We start from the raw sequence: 20771 nt of genomic DNA on the forward strand, positions 1-20771 counted from the left end.
CGATAGTGAGATTGAAAATCGGATAAAACCTCAGAAGGATTATAATCTGAAAGTTTTGAAACATACGTAAAGATGCAAAAACTTTGCTTCTTAGATTGTATTCTAGTTTGGTATCTATGTAACTTCAACTGTTCTTGTACTTGGTGCCCATACCTAGTAGCTATCTGGGCGTAGAAGTTTGAGTGGAGATGCATCACCATGCCTTCGCATTAGCTAAGTGTATAGAGGGAATTCCTTGGCTGACTGCAAGGACGTGGCCGGTGCCGTTATTGTACCATTAAAGAGTATCTCTGAATATTGAACTGTGAGAATGGTTGACCACAGTTATTTATTCAGTTGACTCATTGTGCAACTGTGATTGGTTCGGGTCAATCAGAGAGTAGCAACCATAGATATGTGCACTGTAGCGTGGTTCAAAAAATCGTTTTTACTCCACACCTTTTATTCGATTCGTAACCAGATTCTATGCCTTCTCCCAAAATTTGAGCTCATTTGGTTAAAAATTGAGACTGCACAAGCCCTTCAAAGTTTGTATGAAAATTACTATGGAAAAACGATGTTTTTCATTCAATCGACCGTAGTATTTCCCCAAGTGCCCTAGAGCGTTAGTACCCTTGGTACCCTTGGTACTTCTAGGCTACTCTATCAGCTACAACTTTGCCGAAGACTGCATTCCAATCGAATGCTTCATTAATTAGTTACCGATTTTTATCCACAATCGAAACCTTTACTCATGATGATTAAACTAAAAAATGGGCATCACTGCATTTTGCAGTGAAACATAGTAGCCATTGAATGAAAAACATCGTTTTTCCATAGCAATTCCCATACAAACTTTTTCTTCCCATAGCAATTTTTCATCCAAATGAGCTCAAATTTTGGGAGAAGGCATAGAATCTGGTTATGAATCAAATAAGCGGTGTGGAGCAAAAACGATTTTTTGAACCACGCTAATGTGCAGTACAGTCAATCTTAGCTAAGTTAAGTTTGAAAAAGCTTTCCTTGTATTTCTTCTGAAACCTCCAAGTTTTCTAGAACATCTTCCATAGCTTGCTTCAAAAGTTTCTCTTGATTTTGTTTCAGAATTTAGTCTGGCTGGAAGATCCTTCAGCAATTTCTTCCCTTTATTCCTTCAAAAAAGCTATCATAGGTTTCCTCAGAAATTCATCCATTCTCAAAAAAATAAAATAAAATAAAAAAAAAACAATAAAAACATTAAGCGATGCTTTCAGATCAAATCAAAGCAAATTAAAATAAATGTTCATAATTCTTCCACAAATTTTTCAGATATTCTTTCAAAGTATCCTATAGAAGTTCTCCTGGAGATTCTTTAAGAATTTTCCTGCAGATTACCTCGGAATTTTGTTCAGGGATTCCCTCGAGTAGTTTCTTTGGATTCCTTCTGAAATTTTTCCACTTTCGGGATTTGGTCCTAAATCTACCAAGATTTCTTTCAGAAACTCCTCCAGCGTCCACGGTCTTCCTTCACACATTCTTTCAATAGTTTCTCCAAGATTTGTTTTTTGATTTCCATGGATTTCTTTTGTACCTACATCAAAGATTGCATTTTATGAGTTTTTCCTTGGGATTCGATCTGATAAGAAGCAAATCAAGGTGTTTCTCCGTGTAGTCGACAGATTGCATCAAGAATAATTTCAGAAAACTCTCCAAGAGTTTTATAAATTTAAAAATTCTTCAACGAACTTTTCTAGGAATTCCTCTTGGGGTTTCCTGAAAACTTCCACCATGTATTTCTCCCGGAAGTTCTTCAGAAATTTCTACAGGGAGTCCTTCAAAAATGTTCCAGGGATTTATGCATCCTGATAAACATTCTCCTGAAATTTGTAAAATAATTTTACTGGAAATTCTGCCTTTCAGGAATCTTTTAGAAAATCCTGCTCAGATTCCTTCTGAATTTCCTTCAGGGAAGGAAGAAAATTTCAGAAAATTCCCTCGGTCTTTCTTCAGACATTCCTTCAATAATTACTTCAAGAATTTTTTAATGTAAATTTCCATCGATTCCTTTTGTAACTCCGCTAATAATTGCTTTAGAAATTTTTCTAGGGATTCGTTTATCTAATGATTCCACAGAATTGTCTACAGGAGTTCCTTTAGAAATTGTTTCAAAGACTTTTTTATGAATTCATCCTGTATTTTCCGCAGAAAGTCTTTCAGGGATTCCCTCAGGGAAAGAGACGAACCAGCCAAGGGTTGAAAGTCTCTTAAATAAAGACAAATCAATCAATCAATTCCCTCAGGTATTCGTACATTTCTTCAAGAAGTCCAGCATATTTTTTCTGCAATCACTCTAGAGGTTCCATTGAAAGTTTCCCAAAGAAATGTGTCCAGGAATCACTTCAGGTATTTATCCATAAAATCCTGCAGGAATTCCTTCAGAGATTCTTGCATAATTTCTTTTAATCATTCAGGTAGGAAATCGTCTAGAGATTCGTTAAGCAATTCCTCCATGTATTTCCCAGATCTTTTTTCGGCATTTCCTTTAAGTTTAATCCTAAGAATTTTTTCTCGGATTCCTTTAGATTTTTTTTCGGAAATATTTTTTAGGAATTTCCACAGGATTTTTTTTAGAAAGATCTCAAGAGTTTTTCCTAAGAGCCTTGACCGGAACTTCTCAAAGCATTTCTCCGTGTTGGAATTTCTTCAAAACACATCGACAGATTGAATAATGAATAATTTCTGAGAATTCTTCAAGAATTTTACAAAAAGGGTTTCTTCAGGAATTTTCCTAAAGTTCTTAAACGAACTTTTCTAAGAATTCCTCCTGGGGTTTTCTGAGAAGTTTTGCCATGTGTTTATCAAGGAAGTTCTTCAGAAATTTCTTGTGGGAAATGATCCTAGGATTCATGCACCCTGATCATCATCTAGAAAGATACCTTCTTCTAAAATTTGTAATGAATTTTTACTGGAGATTCTTTCTTCAACGATGCTTTCAGAAACTCTTGCTCGGATTTTCCCAAAATTTCATCAAGGATTCATTAAAAAAATGCATCATAGTAGAATTCTACAGAAGTCTAGGCATTTCTTCATGATATTCAAATGAGATTCATTCATTTCGGAGTTTTTTTTTTATGAAATTATTCAAACAGCTGGTCCAAGAATTTCTTGATTTTTTTCACAGATTCAAGCAGAATTTGTATTTTTCTTAGAAATAACTGCTGCCGTTTTTTTTCAGAAACATCTCTTAAGATTTCTTCAGATATACCCGCAGATTTTTTTTTTCGATATTCCTCCAGATATTTCATCAAAAGTTTTTTTTTCCCAGAAATTGCACATAAATTTACTGAAATTATTGAATTTTTAGAGAAAATTCTTAAAAAAAATTAAAATTTTAAAAATTCCTTAAGGAAATACTTGGAAATTTTATGGCGGGATTCATAGACAAAAATCTTAAGTTGTGTCTGGAGTAAAGGTTCCATTTCCCGACCATTTTGGTTGTCCCGGGATTCGGGATAACATTTGTTGCTTGTCCCGGGAAATCCCGGGATCCCGGGAATTTTTTTAATGTGCTTCAAAACACATTTTTGCGATCAGGAATGTGTTTTATTCATCAATTAAAAAAATCAATGGTTCAAATCAAGTAACTGGTCTTATCAATTTGAATTCGTTCTCTGAAAATACGACTTCAAGAAGCAAATGTTATTAATAATTTCATCGGACAGTGAGGGTCGCTTTTTAGAACAGATATTTCCTGAGTTCGATTTTAAGATTCGGGCTCAACTTACCATGTAACTCAAAAAGTGACAGCTCTTTTGCAATTACTTTCGAAAAATCAATAATTTCCGAATCAGTCTAAGATGGGTTGACATATTACTTTATAGCCAATTCCAGTTCTTCACGCATGCTCGATGGTGTTATGCATACAGGACAATCCAACATTCAACTCGGCAGCATCATTGTCGGTCTGTCTTTGGCAGTCTCGCAGTAATCAAACTCCTCGGGTCTTGATGAACTTAATCATTTGCGTTTTCGATGAGCTTTCAAATCTGCTGGCACTTGCGTTGATGACTGAAGACCTTGAAGGAACTTTAGCGCTGTTATTATTTCCTTTTGGCGCCGTTTGTTGATTCTTTTCATGATTGCATGGAAGAAATCGTTTCCAACATTGGAGTTACTTTTCGTAAGCTTCGAATACAAGAAACTCAAGCTGCCTTCCGCAGATAGTAATATAGCATCTCGTCTTCCCAATGCTTCTGAGGCGAGTCTGATTGGCTGAAGAGCTTCCTGATGGTTTTTTTGCAGCCTCAAAATCATCGTCCAACATAAGTCTAGAAAGGCCTATTTCGAAAAATTTCTCTTTGATGCAATCAAAACCGTGAATGAAGTGCTCCAGCATCGTTTCAGTCGAGTTCCAAAGAGTTTTGATGTCCACCACTTCAACTGTGTGCAGCATTTTCTCCCTGATTTTCTCTCTTCGAATACGTTTCAGAGACTCTCCAAATTCAAATCAAAGCGAAAAAAAATGTGTAAGAATTGGCTTCTTTAGCGGTGTTGAGATAATTCCATATTCTGAATCTGCATGCCAAACTGAGCCGAAATCCAAATTTTCATCAATTTTGGTGCCCGGGAAACTATTTAAAAATCAATTTGAAATTTGTATGGGAACGATTTGTCGAATCACCCCTCGTCGCATTTTGTACTGAACGGAGCTGTCAAGCAGTTGCCCAGCTGTCAAAAGGGGATTTCAAAAAATCTCTTTGAATTTGATTTTAGGTACCAAAATAAAGTTCTAAAAATCTGAAAAAAATTATAGCGGCTCATTTTTTTTTTAGTTTTTATTTATGTGTATTTTAACTTAGATGCTAATTCTACACTCTATAGCGGCTCAGAAAAAGGTGCTCTTTCGTTTAAAAATAAAAAAACATTGATTTTTTCTTAATTTAAAAACCCAATTGTTTAACCCGGGAATCCCGGGATTTTCGGGATGGTGAAAATTTTATCCCGGGATTCGGAAAATCCCGATATTTTCAAAATCCCGGGATTTTTTGTCCCGGGATATCCCGGGTTGGAACCTCTACTCTGGAGAAACTCGTGGACGAAGGGGGAGATTACCTAGTCTAGTCTAGTCTAGTCTACACATACACAGCCATTCATTGAAAGAATCCTGGAAAATGATAGAATCGACTACTTCTACCATTTTTCTTGACATTATTAATGCTTGCAGTACATCGAAAATGCATTACAAGTATTAAAGCGGCCAGGCCTACTGTGCAGCGTTATTGATTATACAATAAAACCATTAAACGGGGACATCTCGTACCAACCGCTCAGTTTTGTATAGAAAGCTAACTACATGAAAAATCGGTGGGGGTGACGTTGCTAAGAAGGTTAATGTCACCCCTTGGTCCTTGGAGTCCTGGGATGGAACACAGGTATTTGGTCCGTGTCCTGGCCCTAATGCCTAGGCTTAAGCGCCTAAACTCGCTCTCTGAAACGAAAAACACTATTGATCTCTCCCAATTGCATGGGCAACTTTAACAAACAAAATATTATAAGTACTTCAATAAAATAATCAGAAAGATCTCACCCGATTCAACCGATAATAAAATCCAATAATGTTGGAAGCATTCTCAAAAAATCATCCTTCAATCCCAGCTCTAAACAAACCCAACGTGGTGCTGTCATGCATTTGCTTTCACCTCCGTCGCGCATCATCACTGAACATCGCCGGACCATGCGCCAGAAATGCACTTTATTATTATTATTTGTTCTTCACAAAACTCCGTTTTCCGTTGTGATCTTCTTTGAACTTTTGCACCCATGTGCATACTTATTACACATGTTTTATTATAACTCCACGGTAACTGTAACGTAATAGGAGTCCCGATTGCGACAACATTCTACATAGTTGCACTCCAAACTCATCTCTTTGGCCACCGATATCCGAGGGTGGAAGAGAATGTTATCACTGGATAATGCACATTTTCTTGTCAATTTCAAATATTATTTTATAATCACACGCGCACAGATCCCACCAAAAATACGGAAAACATACTCAAATCTATGCCGGAAGGCGTAGCACCAACTCAGAATCAAATTTTCATCCGCCGATTCAAGCGTAAAAAAAACACGCGAACGTAGCGCCTCTGTCAAACCACGCGACCGTTCTCGTGGACGAAGGGGGAGATTACCTAAAGAAATACTGAAGATACATTCGATTGCTAGTAAAAATTCATGAAAAACTTAAAGAATTTCCGAAGAAATCCCCTAAAAATTCCTGCAAAAATTGCAAACAAAGGTGCTGTGGGATTTTTTCAAGAAAGGTTTCTTTGAAGAATTTGCTGAAGGATTCCTTGGAAGGACTCCTGGAGATACCTCTGGAGGAATTCTCTGAAGAATTTCGTATAAAATTTCTGAAAGGATTTTTACAGAAACAGAAAAAAATATCATTGAAACATTTTTATGAAACCCATTGAAGAAATTTACAAAAAAAATGTTTTTTTTGAAGGAATCTTTCAAAGTAATAGAACTGGAGAACCCTCTGCGGAAATTCAAAGATTTTTTTTACGAGAAATTATATTTCTGAAGCTCAACCGTGAAAATTTCTGAAAAAAATACCTTAAGAAATGTCCTCAATAATCCTTAACAATTCCTGGAAGAATACCTTGAGCAGCATAATTTTAAATCATTGAAACTCTTGATATTTTGGTTACCATTCAGATATCATAGGTTTTATTTGTATTGAATCGCAACGAATATATTTTAAATTTTGCCTCATTCATTCCATCATAGTAGAATAGTTAAATACACTGGAACCTCTTTTTATGAACATGCCTGGGGTTCATAAATTGAAAATGTGTATAAAATAAAAAAAAGCATGGAAGAGGGAAATTTGTGCATAAATTTGGGCATTTCAGATGGAGCTAAGGAGCCTTGAAAGAGTGTTGGAAGCAGTTTGAAGGGTGTTTGAAGGCATTTCAGAGAGTGTCAGGGGGTTTCAGGAACATTTGAAGGACGCTTATAGAGCCCAAAACCGGCGTTTGATGGCATACGATTCCTGGAGCCTATTAATGGCAACCAATGGGGTTCAAATTGATTATGATGATTTCAAAGGCATTTCAATGGGATTGCGAAGGTTTCAGAGGTGTTTGAAGGCATTTTAGGTCAGGGTCGTATCAGAGGGTTTCAATAACACCTTTAAGTCACAGGGCATTTCAGGTGCTTTTCAAAATATATTGTGCTGGGGTCTCTGAAAATCTTCTGAAACTTCCGGAAATGTCTCAAAAATCCCCCTGAACATCGCACCCCATGTAACGCACCTACGAACCTCCGAAACTCCCGAAAACGCCCGCGCAACGCCAATGAAATGCCTCAAAGATTTCCTAAACCCCCCGGACTCTTTGTAACGCATCTGAGACGCCTCGAAATTCTTGAGAACTCCTTCGTAACGCTTTTGAACCCTGTCGAAAATGCACTTAAACTTCCTGAAATGTCTCTGGAATCCCCCTAAAACCCCTGGAACCCCATTTAACGCATCGAAGACCTTCCAAAACCCCCAAAAACGCCTCCGCAACGCTCTGAATCCAACCTAATATGCTCTGAAACTTCTTGAAATGCCTACGAAATCCCCTTAACACCAACTCGAACCCCATGTAATGCACATAAGACCCTCAGAAACCCCCGAAAACGTACATGTAACACCTCCAAAACCCATCGAAAATCTTCTGAAACACTCTGCCATGTTTTCAAATGGACGAGTTTGGATGCACAGAATTACTAATGCCATCGTTATCCTATCTTTGATTTGTTACCAAGGGAAAATAAATTGATCTATTTTATGTGCTCTCGCTTATGTTACTCATTAAGCGTGGAGTGAGCAACACACTGGTTATTGAAAACTTCGAAGAAATGCTCAGACTAAGCACTCAGTCGAAATTCATTAGAATTGATCTCTTCTACATGTCATCTGACATAAGCCTCCCAGGTTGTAATCCTCCTCGTCACGGGAAAAAATCCGCTGCTTGGAACCTGCTAAATGAGTCATGATTTCGCGTAAAATGTGTGTTTTCATGTTATAAATATACACCACAAAAAAGGGTCATAATTTCATGACTCATGTTGCCGTAACGTCACCTTGACGTTACGTTTTTAATATTTATTGACATCAATTTGTAAGTTAAGTCATGATATCATGCCCATGAATACCAGAACTATTAACTAGATTCATAAAACCAGTTTTATTAGCGAAATTTGGTAAGTCGGTTCATATTATCATGAAGTATGTACTCAAACTATGAGCATAACTCATGGTGCAAGTATTTGTCATTTATGGTACTGGATCGATTTGCGAAAAATGGTAGTACTGGTCATGTTATCATAAAGCATGTTCTAAATTTATTACCTAATGTTATAAAAACATAAGCAGTATGCATGATTCTAGTATTTGTAATTTATACTATCGGATTAATTGGTGCAAAGTGGCATTTAAGGTCATGTTATCGTGAAGCACGCACTCTGAAATCATGAACAAGGTTCCTGAATATTGAAGTAATTTTTATGATTCTGGTATTTGTCAATATTTATTCATCATTGTGCCTTCAACCTACTCAATAGCCCGCAGTAAATCGCGGGTGCTTTTGGGTAGATCTACCGCTGGGATTTTGAACAGATGAGCCTGCAAGAACATCCAGAGGGGCTTGCAGTCTGGTGCATACTGGAGATTCAAAACATATATCCCTTGCATGCAAATGCAAATGGCATGGACGATGTGGTCTGCCTTGTACTCCGCTCCCCCCGAAAATAACGAGCACCGCTCCTTCTCCCCGCGATGCCCCAACCGAAACAATTTGCGGCTGCAAATTAAACTTCTCGAATTTTTCCTTAAGGAAATCCAAGCGCGTGCTGATTCTATGTTTCATGTCGCCCGCCGTCTGCATAGAAAAGAAAAAATTTCTATTAAAAAATATATATACATATAATAAAATAAAGCATATGGTGGGCCCATATAGCCGAGGCGGTAAACGCACGGGTATTCAGCATGACCATGCTGAGGGTGACGGGTTCGATTCCCGGTCGGTCCAGGATCTTTTCGTAAAGGAAATTTCCTTGACTTCCTTGGGCATAGAGTATCTTCGTGCCTGCCACACGATATACGCATGCAAAATGGTCATTGGCAGAGGAAGCTCTCAGTTAATAACTGTGGAAGTGCTCATAGAACACTAAGCTGAGAAGCAGGCTTTGTCCCAGTGAGGACGTTACGCCAAGAAGAGAGAGAGAGAAAATAAAGCAAGGCTTAATTGTATAAATTGTTAGTAGTAATAAAATCATTACGTGAGCTTGATTGTTCTGCTGCTGATGAAGCTGGCCGGAGTTTTGTGCCGGAATATAGTTTTTTCACTTTCAACTTCTGGAATGTAGTTCAATAATTATATAGTTTACTACTTTTTAAGTAAGAACAATTCACTACACTTTTTCGAAAACCAAAAAAAATCTCACCGGAAAACACTGCCGCTCACAAAAGGCGCCTTGACAGAAGTGACAAAAATGGCGTAGGTGATTCTGCGCGAGGGTTTGCGTAACGCTTACAGTGCCCAAATTCGTTTGATGTGATTCATGATTTTATGACTCTGCATTATGTTTATACGACTCAGCGTCTGGTTGAGATGACTCAGCGTCATAGTTTTATGACTCAGAGCCATGCTACCATGACTATGCTTTATGGTATTCAATTTATGAAAACGAGCTTAATTTTTTCATAGCGCTTTTGACGGCCATGGCTTTTGTTGATGGAATCAATTATTATTATTTATGATAATCGTTGTTAACGTCATGATATCATGACTTGTAGTTACAATATCATGAAGCGACAAGTTTTATGATTTCATAACATTTTAGTCATGGATCCGGCAACGAATTTTTTTCTCGTGGTACACTTCACCAATGACAGTTCCTCTGTTGAATATGATCTATCCATGAAACAAGCAATTCATGGTATTCCAGATCAACTTTGGTGTATATCTATTCCCCGCATTTTTAACGAAAAGTACCAAAATATCCATTCCAGTAAGAGATTCTTCACTGATGGGTCTCGCATAAAAGGATCCACTGGCTTCGGTGTCTTCAACGATCCACCGCCTTCCGCAAACCGCAAGATTACCTTTGTATGGGTCCCCTCACATTGCTCAATTTATGGCAATGAGAAGGCGGACTCTCTCGCAAAGGTGGGCGCACAGGAAGGTGAGATCTATGATAGAGGAATTTCACACGATGAATTTTTCCATTTTGTTCGCCAGAGTTCTCTTCAAAGTTGGCAAAATGATTGGCGAGATGGCCAACTGGGACGAAGGTAACATTCCATTATTCCTAACGTTTCTTTGCGAGCGTGGTGGCATGGTTTGGATGTAAGTCGAAATTTACTTCGCGTGATGTCAAGACTTATGTCCAACCATTACTCGCTAGACGCGCATTTACACAGGATTAACCTCGCGTTGAGCAATGTTTGTACTAAGTGCGGTTCCGGTTATGATGACATCGAGCACGTAGTTTGGCAATGTCCGAATAATGACGCCTCCAGAGCACTACTTTTGGCTACCCTTGAGGCCCGCGGTAGACAACCCTTTGTTCTTGTGAGAGATGTTCTGGGGACCCGTGATGTTACATGGGATGTATTTTCGACTTTCTTCGCTCTGCTGGTATAAATGTTTAATTCGCTTGTGTTTTCTTCCCCAGTTTTTTTTTCTCTGTTTTTGTCTTTTTTGTGTTGTTCCTGGCCATCCGGCAGAAAAATGATCCACTGCAATCTGGTATCCAATCACTACAAAGACAACGAACATGCCATCAAGATATACCATATAAATCTGGCAACCCTGCCGTGTTAAGCTTTGCTATATTTTCCGTTCGTTGATTTTTAACTGTTTTTAAGCATTTGTATCTCGTTATAAATTTTAATTACCTGACCATATATTGAATAATAGTCCGTTGTTTGTGGATAAGCTGCAATTAGTACCGTACATGTCGAATATCGCTTAATAAATCGAAATACAATTCGACTGAACTTGCTGCTATTGTGCGCTGCTGCTGTGTGTCCCTACGTGTGCTGTGTTTACATTTCGTTGCGACGATGAATGCAGAAAAGAATTGCGCCAAGTGCTGCCAAGCGATAACCGGCACCGACTTCGTTACATGCCGTGGATATTGCAAGTGCTCGTTCCATATGATGTGTGCTGGAATCACCAGAGCCCTGATGAATTATTTCCCTGCCCACCGCAAAAATTTGTATTGGATGTGTGATAAATGCGGGGAGCGCTTCGAAAATTCTCAACTGCACTCTATCTCGGAAACTGCCGACGAAAAATCCCCATTGGTGTCGCTCACGGAGGCTATCACGAATCTGCAAACTGAAATTAAACAGTTGTCCTCGAAATCTATTCGCTCCGTCCAATCTCCGGCAGTCAAACGTTGGCCCTCAATCGATCTACCCGTTCGTGCTGCGAAGCGGCCCCGTGGACCGGACTCTTCACAGATACCTGAATGTCGGTCTGGCTCAAAGCAGGTGGGAATAAACGTTGTATCCGTTCCCACCTGTGGTAAACCTGTGAGCAAATTTTGGCTCTATTTATCCCGTATTCGCCCCAGCGTGACAAACGAAGAAATTTCTGCTATGGTACGTGCAAACCTAGAGTTAAACGAGGACCCCGATGTTGTGAAACTGGTGGCTAAGGGAGCTGACGTCAGCAACATGAGCTTCATTTCTTTCAAGGTTGGGCTTGACCCTGCCTTGAAATCAAACGCACTGGACCCATCAACCTGGCCGGAAGGAATCCTGTTCCGAGAGTTTGAGGAGTTTAATGCTCAAAAATTTCGGAAACCTTCGGTCGTAGCTCTGACGCCAACATCTGCAACGTCGGAAGCTGCCATGGAACAATAAACATCTCAACGCGCTCTTCTTTGGACGGTGGGAGCCCACGGGCTCCCATCACAGGCGAGTATTGTCATAGTATTCCTTTCGATCTTACACTCAATAGCCGTGTGTTGCAGCATGCTTCCCCCGGTGTCTCTCCAGACGATGACGTTTGGATTTATTACCAGAACGTGAGAGGATTGAGAACCAAGCTGGATGATCTCTATTTGACGAGCTTCGACTGCGATTTCGACGTTATCATGATGACGGAGACAGGACTGGACGACAGCATACATTCTACGCAAGCTTTTGGACAATCTTTCAACGTTTACCGTTGTGACCGTGGTCCTTCAAACAGCGACAAACATTGCTTTGGTGGTGTCCTCATTGCTGTATCCGAACGCCACAGCAGCTCTGGCTTTGTTTCGAACAACGGGCGACGATTGGAGCAGGTGTGTGTTTCCGCGAACGTTCGTGGTACCCGATTCCTGATGTGCAACGTCTACATACCACCGGATAAAAGCCGTGATGCCGATTTGCTTGAGGAGCACATCGCAACAGTTCGTGAAATTTGTGACTACGCTTCCCCTGGCGACATCGTCCTCGTGTGCGGAGATTATAATCAACCACATATTGCATGGGCGAAAGATGATAGTGGAACCATACGATTTGTCTGTTCATCCCAATTGAGTCCAGCGGGCACATCGTTAGTCGACGGCATGGACTTCTTGAACTTGATTCAAGCAAATACACAGCTGAACCATTTAGGCCGCACGCTAGATCTGGTTTTCGCGTCTGATGTGAGTCGTGTTTCCGTTGATGCTTCTGAGGAGTCTTTGCTTCCTATTGACACTCACCATCCCCCGCTCAACATCCGTATCAATATTGCAACCGAAAGCACGCGCTTTTCACCGCTGACAAGTAATGGAGCGCTCAACTATCCGAAAATCGATTTCGACTGCCTCTCTGCTTTCTTGTCAGATCTGGATTGGAACTGCATCTATGATTGTACGGACATCAATGACATGGCTTTTAACTTCTGTAATACCATATGCCAATGGTTGAACGAAAATGCTCCTCTGAAAAAGAAGCCCTTATCGCCACCTTGGAGTACACCCCTTCTTCGAAAGCTGAAGCGTGAACGCAACAAATGGCAGCGCCATTTGCGGTCCCATAAAACAACATTTGCCAAAAGCAATTTCAAGCGGGTGAGCAACGATTATAAGAAGATGAATGCGGAGCTCTATAAGTCTCACGTTCTAAGGGTGCAGTTTGGTTTACGTCGAGACCCAAAATCTTTCTGGAGATTTGTGAATAGCAAAAGGAAAAGTTCGTCTGTTCCTTCCAACGTTATTTATGAGGGGCAAGAGTCTGTGAATGAGTCGGAAGCTTGTGATTTCTTTGCAAAGCACTTTGCTTCAGTCTTTCAATTACCGTCATCTGGCGACCAGGCGGAACGTGTCGCTTCTCGTGTTACTCCGGATGCGGTAGATCTGGACACGTTTGAAATTTCATCCGATATGATTGTCGAGGCCTCAAAAAAGCTGAAAAACTCATTCGCTCCTGGACCAGACGGCATTCCCGCCGTGGTGTTTCGTCGCTGCATTAGTGCCGTTGCGGAACCACTATCGTTCATCTTTAGACAATCATTCGAACAAGGAGAGTTCCCTACGATTTGGAAAACGTCGTACATGTTCCCTGTGCACAAAAGTGGGGACAAAAAGGATGTGAAAAACTATCGCGGGATTACCAGTCTCTCTACCGCTTCGAAACTTTTCGAGATCATTGTAAGTGATCGCTTAATGCGCGCCTCGAAAGCCTACATCTCGAGCGATCAACACGGCTTTATTCCCGGTAGGTCTGTAGCCACCAATCTCCTGGATTTGACAACTACCTGTCTGACAGCTATGGAAGAAAGGATGCAAGTAGACGTAATTTACACGGACTTGAAGGCAGCGTTCGACAAAATTGACCACAAGGTGTTGATATGCAAGTTGTCTAGACTGGGAATCTCGAATAGGCTCTTAGCGTGGTTTTCATCGTACCTGACGGACAGAAAGCTGTGTGTCAAACACGGAGCGTACGTTTCTGCGCCGTTTGTTGCCTCGTCTGGTGTGCCTCAAGGCAGCAATTTGGGACCCTTGTTATTTGTCATCTTCTTTAATGATGCAGCATCGACACTTGGTTTCAAGTGCAAGCTCGTTTACGCCGACGATCTCAAGATCTACATGGTGGTGCGATCCATAGAAGACTGCCTTCGTCTGCAAACCTTGCTTAACATGTTTGCACAATGGTGCGAGGAGAACAAGCTTGTTATCAGCGTACCTAAATGCCAAGTGATGACTTTCTACCGCTCTAAGGATCCGATAATGTTCGACTACCACATCAATGGCTCCATTCTAAAAAGGGTGGACGAAGTGACGGATCTTGGAATCATACTGGATCGCCAGCTTAGCTTTCAATCTCATTATGCGAGTATTATCTCGAAAGCAAATCGACAACTTGGTTTTGTTTTCAAGATTGCTAAAGACTTCACAGATCCACATTGCCTGAAATCGCTCTACTGCTTCCTCGTACGCCCGATCCTGGAGAATGCCTCGGTTGTTTGGGCCCCACATGATGTCACATGGAATCTGAGGATTGAACGAGTGCAAAAAAGGTTTGTTCGACTCGCGCTTAGGAGTCTCCCGTGGCGTGATCCCTTGAATCTTCCGGCGTACCCCGACAGATGTCGTTTGCTCGGTCTGGAAACTCTTGGTAGAAGACGCAAAATTCAACAGGCTGCATTCGTTGTAAAACTCTTAAATAGTGATATCGACTGCCCAAGACTCCTGTCACTGCTCGACTTCCATGTACCTGGCAGGATGCTAAGACAGCGAAGTCTAATGCAAACCGAATTTCATCGTACTCTGTATGGATACAACCAACCAATTTGTGCTATGGTCCGAATGTTCAACACCGTAGAATCAGTTTTTGACTTTGGGTTAACGTCTAAGCAGTTTGTGACTAGGTTGCGAAGACTGGATTTTATTTAATTAGTAATAGATTTACTACATTCATTAAGACTATGTCAGATGAATTAATAATAAAATAAATAAATAAATAAATAAATAAATACCTACCGGATGAGCTTCAGAGAACCCTTACCCCCAATCCTTTCCAAGTCCATCCTTAAAAAACTATTGTGACATTCTAACCTCGAGCTGCCACGAGTACCCTGGCTCCGACCCATACTAACTTAGCATATAAGAATATATCTGTACATAATATACAGCAATTGAATTTCGGCTCTGCAAAGCATTAAACGCGATTGAGCCCCAAAGAAATGAATTAGTTAAAAAAATTATCGATTTCAATTTTAGTTATGCCTCAAAATTAACGCAAATATTTCGTTCAAGCTACTATCTTTCTCTATCATAAACTTCTGACTCTTTTAATCGACTTCGATTTTCTAAAAATGAACATTTGGATGTTTCAAATACATTTCATTTGCTCGTAAGACAAAATTGTTCGCTCTTACACCAATTAGTGTTTGGGATGATCACAGCTGACCTTCCTTAATTAAGTTAACCTTTCGCATAATCAGCGCGAAACTCCCTCTCATCAAATCATTCTCACATGATGCGTGCAAAGCTCCAAACGAGTCAAAGTCAACTCCCCAAAACATGAATCCGAACCGATTACCTCATCGCATTCACAACACCACCGCCGTGCCGCTTTTCTTACTGAGTCTGAACCTGAAGTAGGTAATTGCGTTCCATGTAGAAGCACGAGCTCCCCTTCACCCAACCACCTTTATGAGAAGAGTGCTCATCACGCGGACACGAACCAAGCGCGATCCCAAATGCAACGCAACAGCCAGCGCAACGGTAGAGTAATCTGTTAAAACAAGCGCGCCAAAAAGCAACGGTTTGCGAAATGAGACACCGCCCTTCGGTTGTTCGGGTTCCGTCGCCGCCGCCGCCGCGGCATCCATCCACCGCAAACGGACGATTCTGGTTCACTGCAGCTCAGCTGGCTATACCCATGGTGGGATGCGACCCGACTGAGATGAAAAATCGCGTCAATTTACACCGCGTGCTCTCCGACAGGCATAGAAGACGGCAGAGACGACGACGACGCACACACCTCTGCTGTTGGTGGACGCCGGACGGAGAGACGGTGGACGCGGAAAGGGAACGAATTAAGCAAATAAATTACCATCTTTCCATAAACGAATCGTTGACATTTAGAGGTAAGTGTGAAAAACGGAACGGTTTCATTTTTCGCAACGAAGGCGACGTGCAGCTTACAACAACCCGCTTCCATTCTGGTTGACGCGCTTTTCGAATTCGGTCACCCACCAGCACCATCACCACCCTAACCCAAACCCCTGGGGAGTTCGAAGGGTAGGTAGGTGATGGTGGGCGCATAATGGAAGGAGCAGATAAATTACAGATTTTATAAAAACACGGCATTTCTGCTGGGGTGGAGTATGCTTCATTTAGCCCCCAACTATGGCCAGGATGGCGAAATCCAAATCCATAATGAGTGCAATCCGATTATTGGTGGAGTAATTTTTGCTCCGAATGGTTCGTCGGGTTGACTAACTGACATTGATGGTGATGGCAACAGTGCATTGCATTGCTAATTGGTTGAAAAGTGTCCTGTTACCTCTAATGATATAGATTTTCTGCAATTTACATTTACCAGTCACTAAAAGAGCTCTGAATTCGAAGGTTCGTCACTTGTCTGATGGAGTCGTTTGATTTTGATTATCGATGGCTTTCAATACGACAAGTAACTAATTACTTTTCCTAATCGCGAATGAATTGATATTGCTCTAACCAGGCCCGTGCACAGAAAAGGTGAAAAGGGAGGGGTTTTTGCTAATTTTTGGCAAAGGGCGGAGGGGCGCCTAGTACATGGAACAAAGCCAATGGGAGGTGTTAAACCCCCAAAACCCTTGCCTTGTGCTGATCTGATACCATCTCCTATTTACCGCTAGCAGGCCCGTGCACAGAGAAGGCATCAAGGGAGGGGTTTTTCCTAATTTTGGTAAAGGGCGCAGGAGCGCCTAGTGTACGAAACATCGGCAATGGGAGGGGTTTATCCCCCAAAACCCCTGCCTTATGCACGGGAGTCTCTGCAAGCCGCGGCTGGATACGGACGCGTTTGACGGTGGTGATGCGCTCGAGTTTTTTTTTTCGTAAATCGGCTGAAGAAAGAAGAGGAATTCATGGGATTTGGATAAGCGGAACAAATTGTGTAAAAATCTGCGTGTGAGAATATTGTAAGCGTTTCCCCAGCCACAGAGGAAGCGACGGAGCTAGAGCAGCGCATTCTTCCATCCCTGGCAGCCTGATCCGCCACAGCGTAGGATGATGCTTCAAATGATCGACGACGACGGCAGATTTACAATCCAACCCCTGGGATCCTGGAACGAGTTCGCTCACACAGAGGATGCTGCTGCCAGGAATGTGACGATTTTCTGGAGTGTTTAGATCTCACCTCTGGCACTAATACAAAATACTACCAGCGCCTGATGGAGGCTGTTCCTGTTAGCAGGAATAGGGTGCAGTTGGCAGTCCGGGTAAGTGGTTCACGAGATAGCTTTAGGAAGAGTCCATAAATGACGTAGAATGTTTTGTTCGATTTTATACTCCCCTCGTAGCATATTTTCCCATATCTAATACATGTCTTGTCACATAATTTCAGACTCCCACCTCTTCCCCTTCAAAGCTACGCATTTATGGATGCTGGGTGGGATGGGTTTATTATTGTGTCTTTTATTTGGGGACCTCAGTTAAAGGCCATACCCTGGAGCAGGGAAACTTTTTTTAGTGTTTGCCGCTGAAGGGCATGTATTTTTCGGCGGAATCCTTCAACTTTGCTGTAAATTGTGTTTGGACAACCAGAGTTTTCACAACGCCCTGACGTCTTACCGTGAGTGTCAAAGGAGTCCGGGTGTTTACCGAAGGTGAAGAATTGGAGCATACAGCCCAGATTAGAATGGTTTTAATGGCTCAAATATCCCAAATAGACGATAACGTGTCTCTGGAGCCGGCATTCTGATACCAGGTTGGGATGCCTGGTATGCCCATTTTGTTTCAAAATAATTCCAAGATTCTAGATTGTTCTATAATGTTTCATTTTTTGCCAGTTATAAGTACATTGTAATTAGAAAATTACAACAAGAAAAGTTATTATCTGATAAGTCTTCAAAGATAACTTTGTAATATTTTTTAATTGTCTTTTGTGCTCATTTGTAAAGGATGATTGGGGGTGTATTATCAGTAATTTCAAGACTTTGGTGAAAGTCGTCGGTGGCAACAATTTTTTAGGTGAGTAAACACTTTGGCCATGTAGCGCATTTTCAAAAACAAAAATTGAAAAGGCCAACATCGCGTTGCGCTGAAATTATCAATTTCAATTACTCACAAACGATAAATTTTTCAGCGCAATTCGACTTTTGGTTTTGCGCTGCTAATATAATTATCAATCAATTAAAGTGACCGTTTTTAATATATTAAGCTACAAATATAACGCATAACTTAATCATATTGAATTCCTGACCATTCCTGTACCAAAATCCCATTTCCTTTCTATTTTCGAGGGCGTCGGTGAGTCGCTGGCATCTCGATGAATAGTTATTCCTTCCCTAATATCCTTTCCCATCCACATAACGTGTTTCTTATCGTTTCAGAGAGCGAGCAATGGCGCTTAAGCCTAGGCTTGTTAGCCAGGACACAGTGTAAATGCCTGTGCCCCATCCCGGAAGCAAAACGGCCCATGGAGTGACAAAATTTCTTAGCTATGTCACTCCCAACGTTGGTGTATAAATATACTAAAACAATTTCACAAATACACTTACATTATATGAATCTTGTCGCATCACTCGCTTATAGTGATTCCCAAATCACCCCATTCCAAATATCCAACTCCTTGACACCTATGGGAGTGTCGGTGAGTCGCTGACCTCTTGTAAAGTAGGTGTCATATCATCACATCCTTTCCTATCCTCGTAACGGAGAAGATGGGCGTGGCCGGCAATGGAAGTTCTCATGTCTTTTCTACTTCAATCTCTGGTTGGATAGCTGTTTTTTCCCAAATAGCATTCCATAAGCAATTAGAATAGAAGTTATTAAAGTTTCAACATGACAACTTTCAGTATGCAATCTACGAATTACTCCGTTACCACGCAACGCAACGCAACGCAACGCAACGCAAAACCCCTGCCTTATGCACGGGCTTGACCGCTAGTACAACTCTGAAGAACTTTACGGATATCACCAGATATTTCATCTTGAGTTACCTGGAAATCTTCATCGGAACTTACGAAAGAGATGACTCGTCCCTTCCCTACCTAACTCCTAAAAATCCCATCGCTAGTTCATTCATATCGCCTGCAATAAACCCACTTGCAATGAGTCGTACGACTAAAAATGAAGATGTTGAAGATTCCTCCTGATAATTCATTGGAAAATAAGGTCAATCGCATACAACACGCTCAAATAAGTGGACGGCATCGTGCAGATAACCACCATGATACGGCAGATGGTCAGAATGAGTGGCACATGAAGATTACTGGTGTGAGTAAGGGGTTAACCAGGGTAGTTTTTCTTTGATTCGCGCTGTTTAAAGTGAAAATCGATTATTAGGACGCTCTGGGCCTCCCCTACGCGGGTTCTATTGGTCCCTGGGAATTTCGACGGTACTGAAGGACCATTTCCCAGCCGTAGTCCTGAAGAAGTACAATACAGGGATGGAGATTCTCCCATCCCGGAAGTTAAGGAAGCTGTTGCTATAGTTAAGTGGCCCGATACTCCGGCTTCTACTGGGCAACTAGACGACTTTCAGTAGTAGTCGCAAAACACCGTGAACTCGGGGATAATCTATCATGAAAGCCAATCTCGTTTCCACCTTTGTTGTTCATTCATTCGCGTGCCTTTTCAAGGACCAAGTGGGCGTTCCTCCACGTACCCAGTACCACTAGAAACCTGCATTGGAACTAGTAACCAAGTCCCTTCCAACGTTCGTCCAATACCGCAAGGGTGTCCACGTCCAGCCAGTTCCGAATACCTAGCGGTGAACCAATCGTCACGGTAGAGGATCCCAGCCAGTCCTCATCTGGGACTGAGCAGCATCTTCCGCGGTCAAATCGATTCATATTCCAGGTGGATGGATGTGAGAATTTCCTCAACAAGCATTTCTCCAAAAATTTCGTCAATGTTTCCTTTTGGAAATCCCTTGGAAATATCTCTAGGATTTCTCACGATACACGCCTCCGTATTTTTACAGCATGTTTTCTTAAATTCCTCCTGAAATCTAGACCGATTTATCCTGGAGTTTTTCACGGGGATTCTGCAGGATTTTCCGGTATTGCTTTCAGCTTCTATCGTATGTTTTTGAGAATCCTCTGCGTTTTTCGCATGAAGTTTTCGTGTAATGTCTCTAACGATTTACAACAGTTCTATCATAATGTTTTCCAGATATTGGCACGGATTTCCTGTTACAGTTTTTCTCATGTAGAATCCCCATGAATTATTTTCTGCGTTTCTTCCCGACGATCCTCTTGATGATCGCAGGAGTTCTCAGCATTTCTTGATGATTTTTTTCTTTACCGGGTTTTTCCAGAGTCTAAAAAGAAGTTATTACTGGGATTTCTACTAGAGTTTCTCTCAGGGTTTCTTCAGGAAATGGGTTTCTGCAGGAACTCCTCTCGGGTATTGTTTTTATAGAAGTTTTCCCAAAGCTCATACCTCAATTTCTACCGGGAGTTTCTTCGAGATTTTCTGAAAGGTTTCTACAGGTTTCTCTAACAGTTTTAACCAAGATTTCTCTCAAACTTTTCTTAGAAGATTCCTGCCTTTATTGCTCCCGGGATCTTTCAGAGATATTCAGGATTTATTCCCTCCCAAGATTATTTTAGGAG

General features: G+C 41.2%; 1 protein-coding gene across 1 annotated transcript in view; it reads left to right on the plus strand.

The window, feature by feature from the left end:
- Window positions 1–20771, plus strand: part of LOC134290835 (uncharacterized) — an 86465-nt gene that overhangs the window by 45285 nt on the left and 20409 nt on the right. Inside the window, exons 2-4 of the mRNA XM_062858044.1 lie at window positions 11409–11509; window positions 11982–13065; window positions 13309–14516. Of these exons, the coding sequence (XP_062714028.1) occupies window positions 11409–11509; window positions 11982–13065; window positions 13309–14516 (2393 nt within the window). The remainder of the gene's footprint in view (window positions 1–11408; window positions 11510–11981; window positions 13066–13308; window positions 14517–20771) is intronic.

This window comes from Aedes albopictus, chromosome 3 (genome assembly GCF_035046485.1).
Source record: "Aedes albopictus strain Foshan chromosome 3, AalbF5, whole genome shotgun sequence".
Classification (NCBI taxonomy): Eukaryota; Metazoa; Arthropoda; class Insecta; order Diptera; family Culicidae; genus Aedes; species Aedes albopictus.